Below are 17,152 nucleotides of genomic sequence, written 5' to 3' on the forward strand. Positions count from 1 at the left end.
TGTGTTGTGTGGTTCTTGCGTGGAGGTGGCCACATGTTTCCATGGACGTGGCTTGTGGGGTGTGTGCGGGCCAGGAATCTGCCACGGCAGTGACCGGGCCGACACGCTAGGTAACATAAGCGCGTAGTCCCGGATTATTAGTGTCCAAGCTAGTGCACAAGCTAGTGAACACTAGCTTTTCGAAAGCCCATCACCTGAGAAGCATCAATGGGCTTCGTGTAACATTACCCATAACTTGAGTATGAACATGACTACTGTAAAAATGAGTCTCCTATGAGTAACACTGAGAGATTCAAGTAATGGTACTTCACTACAGTGTGAACATTACTGTAGAAAAAAAATTTGCATGCACCATGCCTCTAGGTATATAAGCTGTGGTACTTCAATGTTTTCGAGTGCACAAAAGGTAGGGTGCACTTGCTCTTTCAAGGCCCATCACCTGAGAGGAACACCAATGGGCTTCATGTAACACAACTCTGCCGTATGAACCTGATTACTGCAAGATGTAAGATAGTCTCCAAGTATCACCCACGAGCTTCATTTAACATTGGTAGTGCTCAACGTGAGTGTGTACGACGTGACAAAAAAAATGACCAAGAATTGTGCGAAGCTCTCTTGCCTACTCTCCCGAGTTTGAGCAGCCGCTGCTGGGTCGTTCGGTATATTGGCGGATAAATTTGTATACTCGCAAAGGTTACGTGCGCATGATGCAAGTACCAGCAAACCTGGCTTATATACCCTCTGTATGCTAACCGACAGGGTAATGCCAGTAAGCGCACCTCTATTCTCAGTAATGTGAAACCTGCATACATGTGGGATCTTTTTTTCTTTTCTTTATTTAGCCACTTTGTATGTGCCACTAGTACATTGCCAGCATGTGTGTGCTGCTAGTGCTGCCCACAGACCTCACGGATGAGGTGGCCGGGTCTAAGCTCAATGCGATGAATGGTTGCATCATTGGGGAGAGTGGGAGTCGGCGATTGTCGGACGAGAAATTGGTGCGATCGGAGTGGGACGCTCGGTATGTCGACGCGGGCTAGAGAATGAGCTCGCTCGTTGCCTTCTATCCCATGATGGCCAGGAATACATTCCAGGAGGACCCGATTGCCACGCAACCATTCGAAGAGGAACCGGAGGTTTGGGTGAGATGACGTGTGTGTTTAAATGAGCGCGTAGGTGACATGGAAGGAGTTGACGAATTAAATTATCGCAAAGCGCTAGCTTGGCCGCGGCACCATAAGAGACGTGAACAGGAAGCTTGGTAAATTACGTTTCTGCAATATAAAAGCTAGCACACTTGTATTCAGAAAGGGCTTAACTGGTAAAAATGAGGGTTTGGGCAATGGGCCAGTTTGTATTCTGGTGATGCGAGGTAGTGAAGCGTGAGAATGGACGATAGGAGAAGCGCTGGCGGTGACGTACGTGGTGCTTCCGCACCAGCTCATCATGAATGTTGACGACTGACCTGGTTTTGGTAAATGTTTTGTTAACATAGTATTGCAGGTTCACTGATACCTGAACATAGAGACGTTGGAGATCACCTAATACGCCAGAAACTGCCCTAATACGAAAAGTTGCTGAGAAATCACTTGACTGGCGTACCGAAAGCACGGAACCTTCTCATACACTCTAAACAAAGTTTACACCCTTTGGGTCGTATCTTGTCCGCAAAGAATAATCACCTGTCTTGTCCGCATTTCCTTTCTTTAACGCTGCGAGCCCCGTACTTCCTAGTCACGAAAGGCTTGCTCGATATCAGCGTGACGCAGCTTTCTCGGCAGGAAAGTAGCGAGCGCCGAGTCTTCACGAAAGGAAACGCAAGCAAAGGGTGTAAACTTGTTTTAGAGTGCAAGGTGAACCTTTACCAAGACTACCAGTGCCGGCGTCGATGCTACTTGCGTTAAAAAAAAAAAAAAAAAATCCGTCCAAGTAACTTTATCTGAGGAATATGCTGAAACTTTTAAATTAATATTGCCTTTATACGGGGCGTTGTGTTTGCTAGGCATATCGACTTTGAACGATTTCTGGGTATGGCACCGGTTTCGAGATATGTGCGTCAAACTTGCTGTAAAAATGCACTGTTTTGCTTACTTAAAAAAAAAAAAAATCGTTTAACCACTAAGGTAACTGGATCGCCAATCTATTTCGTCGCCTGCTTTAGGAATTATGAATCGAAGTATAAATACGCTTTGCGAACTCAACGGCCACAGTTGGTGAATTGCACTATGTACCGTAAAAGAATTAAAAGGTAATTAGCGATTTTTTTTGTAATTGGCTATTTATGCATTTCGATTTCTCGCGCAAATAATGTCCGTCTCCCAGTATTCCAGTTCAAGGACGAGAATTGAGCCATCTGCCAGAGAAACTTCTGTATGGCTTAAAGTATATAGCTCTGCTGTCCATAAGTTAATCGCTCAAAAATTTATCTTGTAAATTCTACTCCGATGTCTTCTTTAGTCCCAACGAAAATTATCCAGTACATCAAAATAAGCAGGGCGTCGAATATGAAAACGTACACCTCATTGAAGTACATCGCGATAAAGTAATGCGCAGGTATCAACGAGGTCCAAAGGTGTCCGTGTTGGCTTCGCCGCAGTGAGAGATCCTACCGGGGGAAGCCCACTTCTGTAAGTCATGGCACGCGCACGAAATAAGTACTTATCTGTGAATCTTACTGGCAACTCAAGCATAGTGGAACCGGCAAGCTTTGCTGGAGTGTCTGTAAACGTGTTAACCTTTACGCGGCGCTGGTGGAAAATAAAGTACTCGTGATCCTTTCGACACTCGTTAGGCTAGGTCCTGCAAGAACGAAGGGTGCCTTTCCTACACCACAAAAGATCGCAAAATAGCGTACACGTTCCGGCAGCAACGATGCTCACACACACACACACACACACACACACACACACACACACACACACACACACGCGCGCGCGCACGCGCGCGCACACACACACATGCCAATTGAAGTGTGCATGGTTGTTTTTTCTAAGAAAAAACAAAAGGCCCGCGAAATACGCGAAATATGAAATAGATGCGCGCTCTCGATACAGGGCTTCATGCTATTTGATGCTCGTGGCTTCATGATAACACGCCGTTGACGCATTGATAAGCGTAGCGGAGCCGTAGGGGGTGGGGGTTGAAGCCGGGAAACCGTGACGGCGCAGATCCGACGCTTATCGCACCACGCTAGTTAGGTCGCGATACCTCTCGAGCCATCCTGCATGACGAAGCCTTGTACGATGCGGCGATAAACGAATGCATCCGTACATCTTTCAAAGGATACTTGAAGGCGCTTAAGTAGCGGCGCGCGAGCGCGCATCTGTGTCATATTTCGCGGGCCTTTTGTTCTTTCTTAGAAAAAACAACCATGCAGGTACACTTCAGCACGAAATAAGTGCTTGATTTCGGAGGTTTTCTGAGGTGCCCTACAACTTTGTAATTTACATGTTTGCAATTCAAACAATAATTAAAAAGTTCACTAATTAAAAGCAATTAATACTTCGTGATGAAAAAAAAAAGCTGGCTGTAAGTACACACGACTGTCGCTACTATGCGGTCGTTACGATTTCTCTGGAGCTCATTACATGAACCAAGTAATTCGGCTCGCACGCACCAAGGCAGGTCGCGCCACGCTAGAAGCACTGGGCATCAATCCACCCACGCAGGTCGCCAGCAAGCGATCACTACCACCCGAATGGCAGCAGGATATCATCACTTGCCCGTTGCTACGTAATATGCACCCCGTCCACCACGAAAACAGGAGAGCTGCCAGAGCCAAAGCCTACGACAAGTATTCGGATCAAGCAGGCGTCTTCTTTGTAGATGCCGCCGTACCCCTGCACAACCACTCCACGGCAACCGTTGTACACAGGGGACAGGTGGTAGACTGCATCTCGGCTACCGGAATAGACATCACAGCCATGGAAGAGGCCGGTATAGCCTTAGCCATCCGTAATCCAAGAGCCACCTTTATCCTCACGGATTCCCAGGCGGCGTATCGTAACTTCGCAAGAGGTCAAGTCGGTCGGCCACCTCGCGCAGTCAATACTGCAACAGGCTGCGGCCAGTCGTCAAGAGGGTCAGTGGAAACAGCTGCTGTGGGTACCAGGGCACGTGGGAGTTCGAGGCAATGAGATTGCTCATGCCTCCGCTTGAGAACTTTTACACCGGGACTCCGCCGATTCCTCTACAGCACAACTTCTCGCTGACCAGGACGATCCCCAGCCCCTCCTTTCATATTCTGAGATACTACAGCACCTCCGGCTGAGTAGGCGCACTTTACCCCCGCCTGATCCCAAATTAGATAAGGCAACGCAGGTAGCATGGAGACGCTTACAAACATTGTCCTTTCCGAATCCTTATGTGTTATCAGAGATAGATCCTACGTACGACGTACAATCTGCAATGTAAATTCTGTCACCAGACGGCCACGTTATACCACATGGTCTGGGCGTGCCAATAGAATCCGAAAATATCGGCCAAGCATAATCCGACGATAGTCGAGTGGGAGCCTGGAGGCGACCCTGTCCAGCTCGGACCCAGAACAGCAACCAGCCCTGGTCAACCGGACTAGGAGGTCCAACCACAAAACGACTATTAATTTTTCACCGATAAATGATTTATTCTCTCTCTCTCTCTCTCTCTCTCTAGAGCTCTTGGTCTTTTTTTTTAAATCTTGGTCCAAGTTAACTGGGACACCCGGTATATAAAAGTTGCGATGGGATATGTTTATATGGAGAGATGGGGGAAAGGGTTTGCCTCTCCAACGCCGGGCTGCTTCAAAGACAAACGCAGTTCATCCTCTTCATCCATCCTTGCTGTGTGTGTCTTTACCATTCTGTACTGAATGTGACGTCACACTGCACACGAGAATGCAAAACAGTGCACGAAAGACCCTACTTTTTTTTTTAATTCCGAATGGCAATGCTAATTCACAACGGCGCTCTTAAGAATAAAGCGTAAAAAATTTCATGAAAGGTGACGGCGTATAGCGCATGCTAATTTTTTTTTCGATTGGCTGCCACTGAGATTGCGTAATTGAGTAATATACACCGTCCACGGAGCTAAGGATTCAAACGCGTGTGCCAGCAGACGACGCGTTGGTTGCCCCCGAGGCCGTCCGCGCGGGTTGCTGCTTGGCGCCCACGGTCAATGGCTGCATGGACTGCATCGAGTGTTGCTGCTGGTCCTCCGCTTCGGGCGGCTGCACGGGAACGACCAGGAGCATCGTAGGTGGCGCCTGGTATGCACCCTCCACGGCCACATCGGTGCCGTCATTGGACGTGGCGGCGGGCGGCTGTTGCAAGGGGGATGTCTGTGGCGACGCTTCTGCTGCGTGAGCCCGCTGAGCCGCCGCTTCGGCCTGAACGCTCATTTGGTAAATCTCCATCTGGCTGACGATAAGCGCCTGCGAGTATATAGGCAGACCACATAACAGGCATTGCTTGTACAGGTGAAATGAGCAGATGAATACGTCGACCCTGCTCGTCCTTCGCTGTTTGCCGCTTTGATAAATAATATAATTTGCCGTGTATATAACACGATAACGCGGCTTCACGTATTAATCTTGCCTTCGAAGAAAACTCGCTCCATTTTGGCTGCTAATCTTACGGACACGGTCAGATTCCGCTATACATGGTCGAATACTGAAATGGCTTCATTTTGAGCCAATCGGAGAGGCCGTAGCAGTCCTGCGGACCAATCAGAGCTGACAAGATGGCGAAACCTGCAATGTCCAGATTCTGGACATTGCAGGTTTCGCCACTCCAGAATATCGCCTCGCCCATGTATACACGGTCAGTTTTATATTATGCTTACAGTCGACTCCCGTTAATTGGACCTTGGATAATTCGATTTTGCTTTAATTCGAACGCACTGGAAGCTGCCGGCGAGAAACCATGCATTGCTATTGGCTTAAAATTTGTTTAGTTCGAATTTGAAGGCATTGCCGCTTCGGTTAATTTGACCACCACGGGCGTTTCCTCATGCGCTCGCAGCGCTTAAATTACGTTATTATGAAAGCTGGAAAGACAAGGAATTCAGCGGGCGGCGCTATATACTGCTTCCCTATAGACGGCGATGGTGACGGAGCAACCTGTTCTGCAGTGGTCATGCCGACCTGCACTGTGCCCTGGGCGATGTCTCTTTTGAGGATTTTTGTCAGCGACGACGACAGCGTTGACGTCTGTGGGCCACTTACAGACGACGACAAACTACTTCAAGCAATGAAAAAAATCTTTTAATTGGTTCATTTTTCCGCGGCCGCAGGTCAATTCGACTTTCCGGATAGTTCGGCCACACCTCTCACACGCGGCCAAAGCTAGCCGGTCGTCAAAACAGAAACCGCGCGAAAAAAAGAAACAAACAAAAAAAACTTTAGACTCACCTCAATAAACAGCAAAACTACCTTGTACACGAACGGCTGCGCCGACCCCACCTGCAGTCGTCAGTTTGTGAACGGTGTAACGCAGCACCAGCCGTAGTTTACACCGTCGCCGGACTGTTTTATACACTCTTAAAGAAAGTGTGCACCTTTTTGGGGGCTTATCTTGTCCCACAACGATAATCGTCATCTATCTTGCGCGCCTTTCCTTTCTTTAACGCTGCGCGCACGGTACTTCCAGGTCACGAACGTCAAATGCGCATAATCAGCGTGACAGCATTATTGACAAGAAAGTAGCGAGCGCAAAGTTTTCAAGAAAGGAAATGCAAGCAAGGCAGATGATGATTGTTCCGGGACACGATAAGCCCCAAAAAGTGCAAATTTTCTTGAGAGTGTAAACACTGTGAAATGAAAGGGAGTACTGGTAACTCCCCTTCTACGAATAACACTACTTTTGCGGGAGTTTTTGTACTCACCAATGAGAATATGTTCACTGTGATCGGACTCAAAAAGACTCCGTTGGGGAGTAACATAACTCTCGAAAACGGTGTCAAACATGAAAGAAACCCAGAGCTTCGCATAAATTTGAGTTGCCAGCACTTCGTTGTCTTTAGAGTGTACACCGTTAGGGAGTTCCGGGTTCTGCGAATAAACTTCTGTTAGGGCAAAAATCGTCAGTTGGCAGTAAGGGTTTTCACAGGTAGCTCTAACATTGTGCGGCCTACGTTTGGTCGACCAGATATCGTCATCGTGGGCCATGGCACTCTGGTCGTCTTCGAACTAGCAAACACATATAATTTGTTTTCGATTTGCCGTTGCCACGTATGTATTTATGTATATCCAACGCATCTCTAAGCCTTAAGCCGCTCTATCATCCTCCCACGAGTAACTTGCAAAATACTTATTCCGACGTGGTGCCACGTAGGTGGCGAACTTTACCCGTCACCAGTTCCATCGGGGTGACAGAAATGGAAAGAAAACGAAGTATTTCTGCTTCATAAATGTTGTGACTTGCCTTTTCCCGGTGCATGATCTGTCTTTGAAAATGGGAACCGAGGTACGGGGGCTGTGTGAAGAAAAAAAAAATATTAGACACAGTAACACTAACAGAATAATCGCCTGCATATGCGTGAAATGATTACGCGGGCTTGTCAAACAGAAGGAGGGAGATAACTGGGGCCTTGCAACACGTTTTCTTCATACCTGAGAACACGCTGGAATGAGTGCGATGTCTTTAAATATATTCTGAAATAACTTTTTTTTTTTTTCAGAAAGGCCTATATAATAATGACGGAGATATCAAGAGTGCAATGTTTTTTTCCCCCATTACACCTCAACTGAACATTTCCTACGCGGTCGTTGGAGCCTGACGTAGGTGGCATAGAAGGGCGACTACACTCTTAAAGGAGTTTGCACCCTTTGAGGCTTTTCTTGTCCCACAACGATGATCGTCACCTATCTTGCCCGCATTTCCTTTCTTTAACGCTGCGAGCCCGGTACTTCCAGGTCACGAACGGCATTCACGTTATCAGCGTGAAATGGCATTCTCGACAGGAAAGTAGCGAGCGCAGTTTTTTTCAAGAAAGCCAACACAAGCAAGCCAGATGATTTTTGTTCTGGCACAAGGTAAGCCCCTAAAGGGTGCAAACTCTTTTAAGAGAGTAGAAGATTGGAGGGGTGTGTGTGTGTGTTTGTGTGTGTGTGTGTGTGGGGGGGGGGGGGTAATTTGAATATACGAGAAAAAAGCCTGATAAGCAGCCAGGGATCTGTGAATGCTATCGCGTTCCACTCTTAAAGGCAAAGCTTAAGCGTCGTCCAATTCTGATGGTGTTTCGCTGTACTTTGGTTCTAGACAACATTGAGGGGAATGTTTTTCTTACCGCATTCAAAAAAGTGTTGCAGTGACAATTGACAAAAGTGCTCAGCAATCCGTGCAGGACATATATGCACGACAGGAGGCGTGTTCTTGCACCCATTTTCAATTACTTCTCTGGGGATTAAAAGGCGCATTTCAAAAGGTGAGAAATTCCTACACCCACTTGCAGCGACATTTTAGTGGATTGAAAAAAGTGCGTTTCAATATGGTATGATAAACTTTATTCAGGTCCTGAAGATCAACCCTTAGGATGACGCAGGCGGCTCCCACATCGGGACAGTAAGGTTTAACCTTACCGCCGTGTCGTGGGTCTTAATTCTATAGGCGGACGATCATTACGAGTGAGGGTGTGTTTTTACATCCACATCCACTGACCCCTTTGGGGGTGCTTTCTAGGCGGCCTAAACCTATTAAGCCAAGGTATACCATCCCCTGCACCAAGGTCGTCGTCACTGCAAGATGTTTCCCAGAGATGAATAGGATGTATATCGTGCGCCGTATCCGCGGTAATCTTCCGCCTGATATACACTGAGTAGTAAAAGTATACGTATAAAGCGGTTGGTTGTCCTTTATTCCGTGCACGTATACCTTCACGATGACCGTCCTTCCGAGGTCGATGGTGGTGCACAAGCCAAGTCCCATGACGCGCGCTGAGATGCCCACCAGACTCTTCGCCATGCCGTCGTAGTTGTCCTGCGCAACGACAGGGTGACTCTCGATATCGTTAATTAACCCATTCGTTCATCTAAACACAAACTACTTGCCTATGCAGAGGCACATTAAAAAAAAAAAAGCTATTTGATTTCGAAACCAAAGTGGGTGACCGCAGAAGCTTATAGTCTCACAACTGATCAGAACCGATAGCCATGCAGGCCAACTATTTAAGCATTATGACGCGTTTGCGCGCTTTAAGTGGGTAAGCATTTCTATACGCTATAGCCAGCGAGAAACCTGTCCATCCGTCACATAAGACGAATACAATGGCTCATACCCCCGTAAGCATGCAAAAAATGCAATGGCTCATATACCCTCTTAAGGATGAGGCTACAAGAGCTCAGCAGAGTGAAGCTAATAGTGCATACATTCATTGAAATCACCCATGCAACACACAGAACAGCATGCGTTTCAATAAAGAACAAGCTCAAAACGAGCATCCGAACCATCAATAAAGCATTGCATAACCCCCTCTTGTATGGTGGTGGTTTTGCAACAGCTTCGCTGGACATCCACCAATTTCGCAGGTTGATAATGACGGAAAAGGGTTGATAAGGGTCGGATGTAGTCCGATAAGGTTGATAACGACCGATAAAGCTTAATAAGTGGCGCAATGATTACGCATACTTAGACGATTCCCGGAGAAGTTTCTGCGTGATTTTTTTTTTTTTTTTTTTTTTTTTTTTTTTTGAGCGACGGTAAGCATTTCGATTGTCTCAAGGCGCCAGCCTGGCTTCGCAAACAAAGGGAGCCGTATAAGGGGGAGAACTTTGTATACTTTGACGTGCTTGCATGCGTCGCTAGGCGTTTTGACGGCTCGCTGCGCCTGGCAGACGTCACTCCAATATACGTATACCTAAACTCAGCACGAACGAACAGACAACCAACTGCCTTGTCTGGGCAAATCCAAAATAAATTGTGCAGTATCGAAGAAATCAGCTGCATACCTTGTACATGTAGGCGGCCCAGGCCACGATGAGTAAAAGGTGGACGAGGTGGAAGAAGCAGTCGAAGGAGGCCGTCATCCATACGTAGGGACGTCCTGCGCATGTCACCGCCAACCGCCACTGCAGTTACCATGCATGTGGCGCATTGCGGAATTCGCTGCGCCTGAGCTTTATTTTATTTCGCCCCCTCCGAAAACAATCTTGTCTGTCCAAACGCGTGTGAGAGGTGTGGTTGTCTTCTGAATGCAAGTCAATATACAGGGACCCTCACCAGGTTTGGGCATGGCAAACAAACAACCCCGGCCGGTATGTGCGTTGACGACTCTGTCTGCAATGTATGCTAAGCGCGCTGCACGGCGCAACTTCAGCTGAAATGTCAAACGAAAGCCCGTGCACCATTCCTCTCGAGGGATCCCCGCTAATTCCTGTCGAATATATAATCTGCTGATATTGAACCAATTAAAAAATATGTGGCGATTTAGTGGTAAATGCGAGAGAAATGCGTTGGAATTACGTCGCATCTTTTTGGCGGTGCGGTTCCATGATTGTAACCGCGTTCACCACATTTCAAAGTGTTGTTCAGGAGCTCGATCACTCGATACACGTCCTGTCTCTTCGAGGAGCGACGTACAACTATAATGTATAGTTGCACTATAATATATATATATATATATATATATATATATATATATATATATATATATAGTGGTGTATACGTGGTGTATATATACACCACGTGACCGGCTTCCCACACTTCCAGTATGGCACTCCTAATGTTCACGCATTAAAAAAAAAAAAAAAAAAAAAAAAAAAACGTCTAGTGGTATAGAACGATTCCTAGACGGTCCTTTTGTGGGGCCTGACGAGGGGCCCTTTAAGAGGATATATATTGCAAAACAGAAAGGACAATTATCAATACAATTTATGCTTGTTTAATTAACTTTGACAGTCTCACACGACGTGCAAGCATGCAGTCTGTCCCGCATCGAGATTGAACACAGCCATTGAGAGATTTTCATCGCCGTGACTTTCCTTCCGTACTTCGTATTCGCATGTATTGTGTCTCTTTAGCATTCGGTTTGTATGACTGCACGTGTTGCAACAGATTATTCGAATTAAGGTGAGCTGAGCGCAATATGCGTGTGTCGTGCTTACTGTATCTATCCACGTTGGCTGCGTCGATGAACGCCACCGTTGCTTCTACGACTAGCACGGCGAAGGTCAGACACTGCATGGATCGGAAGACCATACGGACACATGTCAGACTCGCCGAAATGCGGATAGAAGGGCACATGAAAATGGTCATTAGAAATACAGCAAGGGATATAGATAGCTCGACGGGACTTGGTTGATATTTGTTTCGCTCATACGAAAAAAAAAAAAAAAAAAGATGTGCACGTACAATCGACAGGAGCCGAATAAGAACTGACGAAGTGTCCGAACCAAAGTAACACTGTTGCCGTGATATACATGCACGGTACATTCTGCCTGCATCTCAAAAGAAACGTAAGCGCAAAAATAAGGGCACCCGAGGGGCTATATTTTAATGCATAACATTATATGGAGAGTCTTCCACGTGAAGCCAAAAAACCCCTTTCCCAATACAGTGCGTGGATGCGCAGTTTAAGCCCATTGTGCGCGCGGTTGATAGCTGCCAGCCGGAGTCATCATCATCAGCCTATTCATGTCCACTGCAGGACGAAGGCCCCTCCCTGTGATCTCCACTTACCCCCGTCTTGCGCTAGCTGATTCCAACTTGCGCTTGCAAATTTCCTAACTTCATCATCCCATCTGGTTTTCTGCCGACCTCGACTGCGCTTCCCTTCTCTAGGTATCCATTCTGTAACCCTAATGGTCCACCGGTTATCCATCCTACGCATTACATGGCCTGCCCAGCTCCATTTCTTCCGCTTAATGTCGACTAGAATATCGGCTATCCCCGTTTGTTCTCTGATCCACACCGCTCTCTTCCCGTCTCTTAACGCTAGTCCTAAGATATTTCGTTCCATCGCTCTTTGTGCGGTCCTTAACTTGTTCTCGAGTTTCTTTGTTAGCCTCCAAGTTTCTGCCCCATATGTTAGCACCGGTGGAATGCAATGATTGGCCAGCCGGAGTATACAATGGCAAATAACCCATTGTACGCGAAAACATGAGGCGCGCTGGCACAAGACGTTCTACGAGCCCGTCCGCTTTCGACGTTCCACATACGCCGTACGTAAAACGGAGACGTTAAACCTATAGGCCAGAGTCAGCGCCTCCGGAGGCGCTGCCAGAGCCTATACTAAAGGGGGGATAGCTAGCAGTATGGGACGTCCTGGTAAACACTCGACCAGTGAGGAAAGAAGGTGACTAAAGGGGATCCCAAAATGAGAGGATGTGCCACTCGTGCGTTAATTACGCACGAGTGGCATAACGTACGAGTGGCATAACGTGGCAGAAAATAACGTACAAGTAATCGATTCCTCAACTACTTTCGTGGGATAGTAATTGGTGACCGTAATCAATTACACTTTTGAGTGAAGTAATTTGTAATCGGTTACTTCTTTACTGTAACGTGTACGAGTCTGGTTATGTCGCGCCGGGAACCGCGCAAACAAATTAGGCGGATTATGTTTCCCTGCACGAGAACTGTCGAATATATGCGTAGCATTATATGGTGGTTGGCGTGGTGCGGAATGTACATGTTCAGCAATGTACTATCGACCAAAAAAAGTTGACGGACCAAGGAATCTGACAAAAATCTGCATATCTCCACAGCCTCAAAACGCAGCCTGGTACGTATTCCCATTTCCAGCCTCTACTGGTATATGCGAACATTGTTATGTACTGTTTTACTGAATACTTTTAAAGGCTGCTCGGATATTTAGCGTTTTCTGAGATACCGTGGTCCGTAAACTTTTTTTGGTCGATAGTACATACGTGCATCTCCCTGCTCGTGCTCCTCACGCATATACAAATAAATAACGCATACTACATCATGCATTACCATGCATAACGCGTTCCGCACCGCACCGACAGCCATACGACGCATACCTTGGACGAATTCCCTTTGGAGTGGTTCCGGTTATTTTTTATTTATTTTTACAGCGAAGCTGTATACCTCTACCAGCCAAGGAAATTTTCTTGTCGGCGTAAGCTAAACACGCCAGGCTAAAAATTGAATACAAAGAGCATATCTCCTTTGAAATCAGGCATATGTACAGCATACAGCTCAGCACTCGTTTTCAAAAGAAAAACCACAAAACTAGCATCAAAACCACATGATGGATGATAAGGCGCGTGTGAATAATGGGACCACCCTCCGACGCGTTCCTTTAAAAATTAGGTTTGCAGCCGATTTGAAAGGGGTTGACGTCATTCAAAACTTTCGTGTGAAGTGCAAACCGTATAATGTATGCCAATGACGTCTGAGAATAATGCGAAGCACGTTCCTTCTCCCGGTTGTTTCCCGGTAAAGATTACGGTTACGTAAGCTGCTCCGAGTGGAAAAGTACCCAACAGCATAGAAATCACGTAGTGACGTCACCACTGGTCTAGCAACTCATTCAGTTCATTCCAGGCTGCCATGGGTAGACCACGGAAAGTAAAGACGCCAGAAGAACAGCGTGAATGTAATGTTTTGAAGTAATAAAGGGTGTGGTTAAATACATTACACTTTTCTCGGGTTTCACTCTTTGCAGAGCCACGTGTGTGAATTCAAGTGACGTCACAATGGGTAATCGGTGTGGGTGTCGTTCACAGCTTCGCTGTCCAACCACCTTCACAGCTTGATAGGAGCCACAGTTTTTTTTACCGCAGGAACATGCGTCGGATTTGATATAGACTTGTAGCGCCTCAGCATGCGGCGCCCGTCAAGGAAGACGAAGTTGGCATTGGAACGCGCGGCAGGTGCAGAGCGAGAATAAAAATATCAGTTCGAAAACTCAACGCTGTCAGGGCTGGATCTTTCTCGTGTTAGCTCCGACAGTTAATGGTGACCCGATAATGAACACGCAACCCCAACCATCCCGCATGGATCCCGCCGGCTCTTCCACCCAGCCTACCGGTCCTGACGCCCAAGAAGACGCCAGACCTCACAGTGCTGCGGTGGCTGCGATCCAACATGTCAACCTGCCACCATTTTGGCCAAACAACCCCTGCACATGGTTACTGCAGGTCGAGGCGTACTTCCGTCTACGGCAAATCACCAGCCAACAGACCAGGTACTGGCATCTGGTGTCCTCCTTACCTCCGGACGTAGCCGAAGACTTCACAGATATTTTAGCTTCGCCGCACCCGAGCCATCCCTACGACACGTTGAAGGAATCTATCATTTCCCGCAAGTCCGAGTCTGAACACAGCAGACTCCAACAGCTCATCACGGCCACAGAGCTCGGTGACCGTCGCCCATCCCAGCTCCTGCGACACATGCGCCAGCTCATTGGCGGGACCTCCGCCTCTCAAGAGGAGAAGCTTTTGCGTGAGTTGTTCCTTCAGCGCTTACCGCAGAGCATGGTCCCGGTCCTCGTCGCTGCAGGAGATGTCCCAGTAGACACGCTCGCTGAAATGGCTGATCGAGTGGCAGACTACTCGCGGGCACATAGCCTCAACGCCATGACCACGTCGCCACCGGCCACCGCTGCAGACCCCGCGCTCGCGAGCATCGACAACCGTTTGGACGCCATTGTCAGACGTCTCGATGACTGCGTACCTGCGCATCGCCGATCGGCATCCAGGTTCCAGTTCCACAGTCGCTTCTCGACGTCTCCACGCTCTCCGGGACTTCAGACAACCGACGCGCCACGGGACGACTCGTCCTCGACCATGTGCTGGTACCACCGACGATTTGGGGCCTCTGCACGCAAGTGCACTCGCCCGTGCTCCTGGTCGGGAAATGCGACGACCGGCCACTGACGGCGGCGAGTGGTCCTGGTAGAACGTCATGCCGCCTTTTCTATGTTTCCGATAAGATCACTGGCGCTTGCTTCCTCGTCGACACAGGAGCCCAGGTTAGCGTCATACCGGCCTCCTGTGCAGATCGCCGTCGCAACGAACAGACCTGCCCACTCCAAGCGATCAACAACTCCGCCATTCCCACATACGGCCAACGCTCTCTTACACTTGACTTTGGACTACGCCGTACGTTCCGCTGGATTTTCATCCTCGCTGACGTCTCGCAAGCTGTTCTTGGAGCTGACTTCCTCAGTTTTTTCAACCTTGCTGTGGACATGCATGCTCATCGCCTCATCGATCTCAACACGCGCCTATCCATCAACGGTATACCCTGCACTTCCTCGTCAACGAGCCTTCGAGCTCTCACACCTGCTTCGCCGTATGCAAAACTTCTCGCTGACTTCCCCAACCTCACGAAGCCGCACACCAGAGAGTCACCGGTGAAGCATTCCGTCACTCACCACATTGTGACCACTGGACCTCCCGTTTTTACACGGCCTCGTCGACTTTCTGGAGAACGCCTCACCATCGCCCGCCGTGAGTTTGAGCACATGCTTGAACTTGGCATTGTGCGGCCTTCCTCCAGCAACTGGGCATCGCCACTCCACATGGTCCCGAAGAAAGATCCTGGCGACTGGAGACCATGTGGGGATTACCGCGCTCTCAATGCCCACACCTTACCAGACCGCTACCCACTTCCTCACATACAGGATTTCACATCAAATTTGGCTGGGTGCACGATCTTCTCTAAGATTGACTTAGTGAAGGCTTACCATCAGATTCCTGTAGAACCCGCTGACATTCCGAAGACGGCCATCATCACCCCATTTGGCTTGTTCGAATATGTAAGGATGCCTTTTGGACTGCGCAACGCAGCACAGACTTTTCAGCGCACTATCAACGAGGTCACGCGAGGTCTCGATTTCGTATTTGCCTACCTTGATGACCTCCTGGTAGCAAGCTCATCGGGCCCTGAGCATGAATACCACCTGCGCACCCTGTTTCACCGTCTGGATGATTACGGCCTCGTCATAAATCCCAATAAGTGCGTCTTCGGCGTCGCTACAATCGAGTTCTTAGGCCACCTTGTCACTCCACAGGGTATACAACCGCTCGCCAGCAAAGTGAAGGCTATCCAAGACTTTCCACCCCCGACATCAATGAAACGACTCCGAGAATTCCTGGGCCTACTAAACTTCCATCGCCGCTTTCTTCCTAAGTGTGCCACTTTCCTAAAGCCCTTAACCGACCTATTAGCTATAAAAAAAGACCCGGCTGTGCCACTGGAATGGACCGACGACGCCGCATCTGCCTTCGCCACTGCCAAAAAGGCTCTGGCAGACGCCACCATGCTCATACATCCCGTTCCTGATGCCCCAATTCGTCTCATCACCGATGCATCGAGTGTAGCAGTTGGCGCTGTTCTCGAGCAGCACGCATCAGGTTGGCAGCCCCTTGGATTCTTCTCGCAAAAACTCAAACCAACGGAAGTAAAATACAGTACATTTGCCCGAGAACTCCTTGCTGTGTACCTCGCCATCAAGCATTTCCGCCGTTTACTGGAGGGCCGGGACTTTTACGTCGTTACAGACCACAAGCCCCTGACGTTTGCCTTCCATCGCAATCACAGCAATTACACTGCAAGGGAGATCCGTCAACTATGCTTTATCTCCGAATTCACCGTGGATCTCAGACACGTACACGGGTCGGAAAATGCCGCCGCTGATGCACTCTCACGCATCGATGCCTTGTCGACCCAGCCACCACTAGACATGGAAGAGCTAGCAGCTGCCCAGAGCAACGATCCTGAGCTACATAGTCTTCGCTCTTCATCCACGTCTCTATCTTTCACGGAGTGCCTACTTCCATTTTCTACCTCATTAATAACGTGCGAAACGTCTACTGGTGTTCCTCGGCCCTTCGTGCCTAAAGCGTTTCGTCGTGCAATTTTTGATCAATTGCACAACATGAGCCATCCGGGTATTCGTGCGACCCAGAAGCTAGTCACATCTCGTTTCCTTTGGCCAAGTATCAATGCTGACGTCCGACGCTGGGCGCGAACCTGCCTTCAGTGCCAGCGTGTTAAAATTCACCGTCACACGGTCACTGCACCATCCCCCTTTCGGCCTCCCGACGCAAGGTTTTCCCACGTCCATCTCGACATCGTCGGCCCTCTTCCACCATCACAAGGGGCCTGTTACCTACTGACATGTGTGGATCGCTTCACCAGATGGCCGGAAGCGTTTCCCGTTTCCGACATTACAGCACCGGCAGTGGCCAAGGCTTTCACAAACGGCT

At 48.5% G+C, this 17,152-nt stretch overlaps 1 protein-coding gene across 1 annotated transcript; it reads right to left on the minus strand.

Moving 5' to 3' along the window:
* Positions 1 to 7,286: 7,286 nt before the first annotated feature.
* Positions 7,287 to 11,147, minus strand: LOC119445101 (uncharacterized). Its single transcript, XM_037709423.2, has 4 exons — positions 11,078 to 11,147; positions 9,923 to 10,017; positions 8,850 to 8,954; positions 7,287 to 7,451 (listed from the first exon to the last, which is right to left on the minus strand). The coding sequence occupies exons 2-4, from the start codon at positions 9,998 to 10,000 to the stop codon at positions 7,287 to 7,289; spliced, it is 348 nt and encodes a 115-aa protein (XP_037565351.2). The 5' UTR covers positions 10,001 to 10,017; positions 11,078 to 11,147.
* Between the last annotated feature and the right edge of the window lie 6,005 nt (positions 11,148 to 17,152).

The sequence above is a fragment of the Dermacentor silvarum genome, chromosome 3, assembly GCF_013339745.2.
Source record: "Dermacentor silvarum isolate Dsil-2018 chromosome 3, BIME_Dsil_1.4, whole genome shotgun sequence".
NCBI lineage: Eukaryota > Metazoa > Arthropoda > Arachnida > Ixodida > Ixodidae > Dermacentor > Dermacentor silvarum.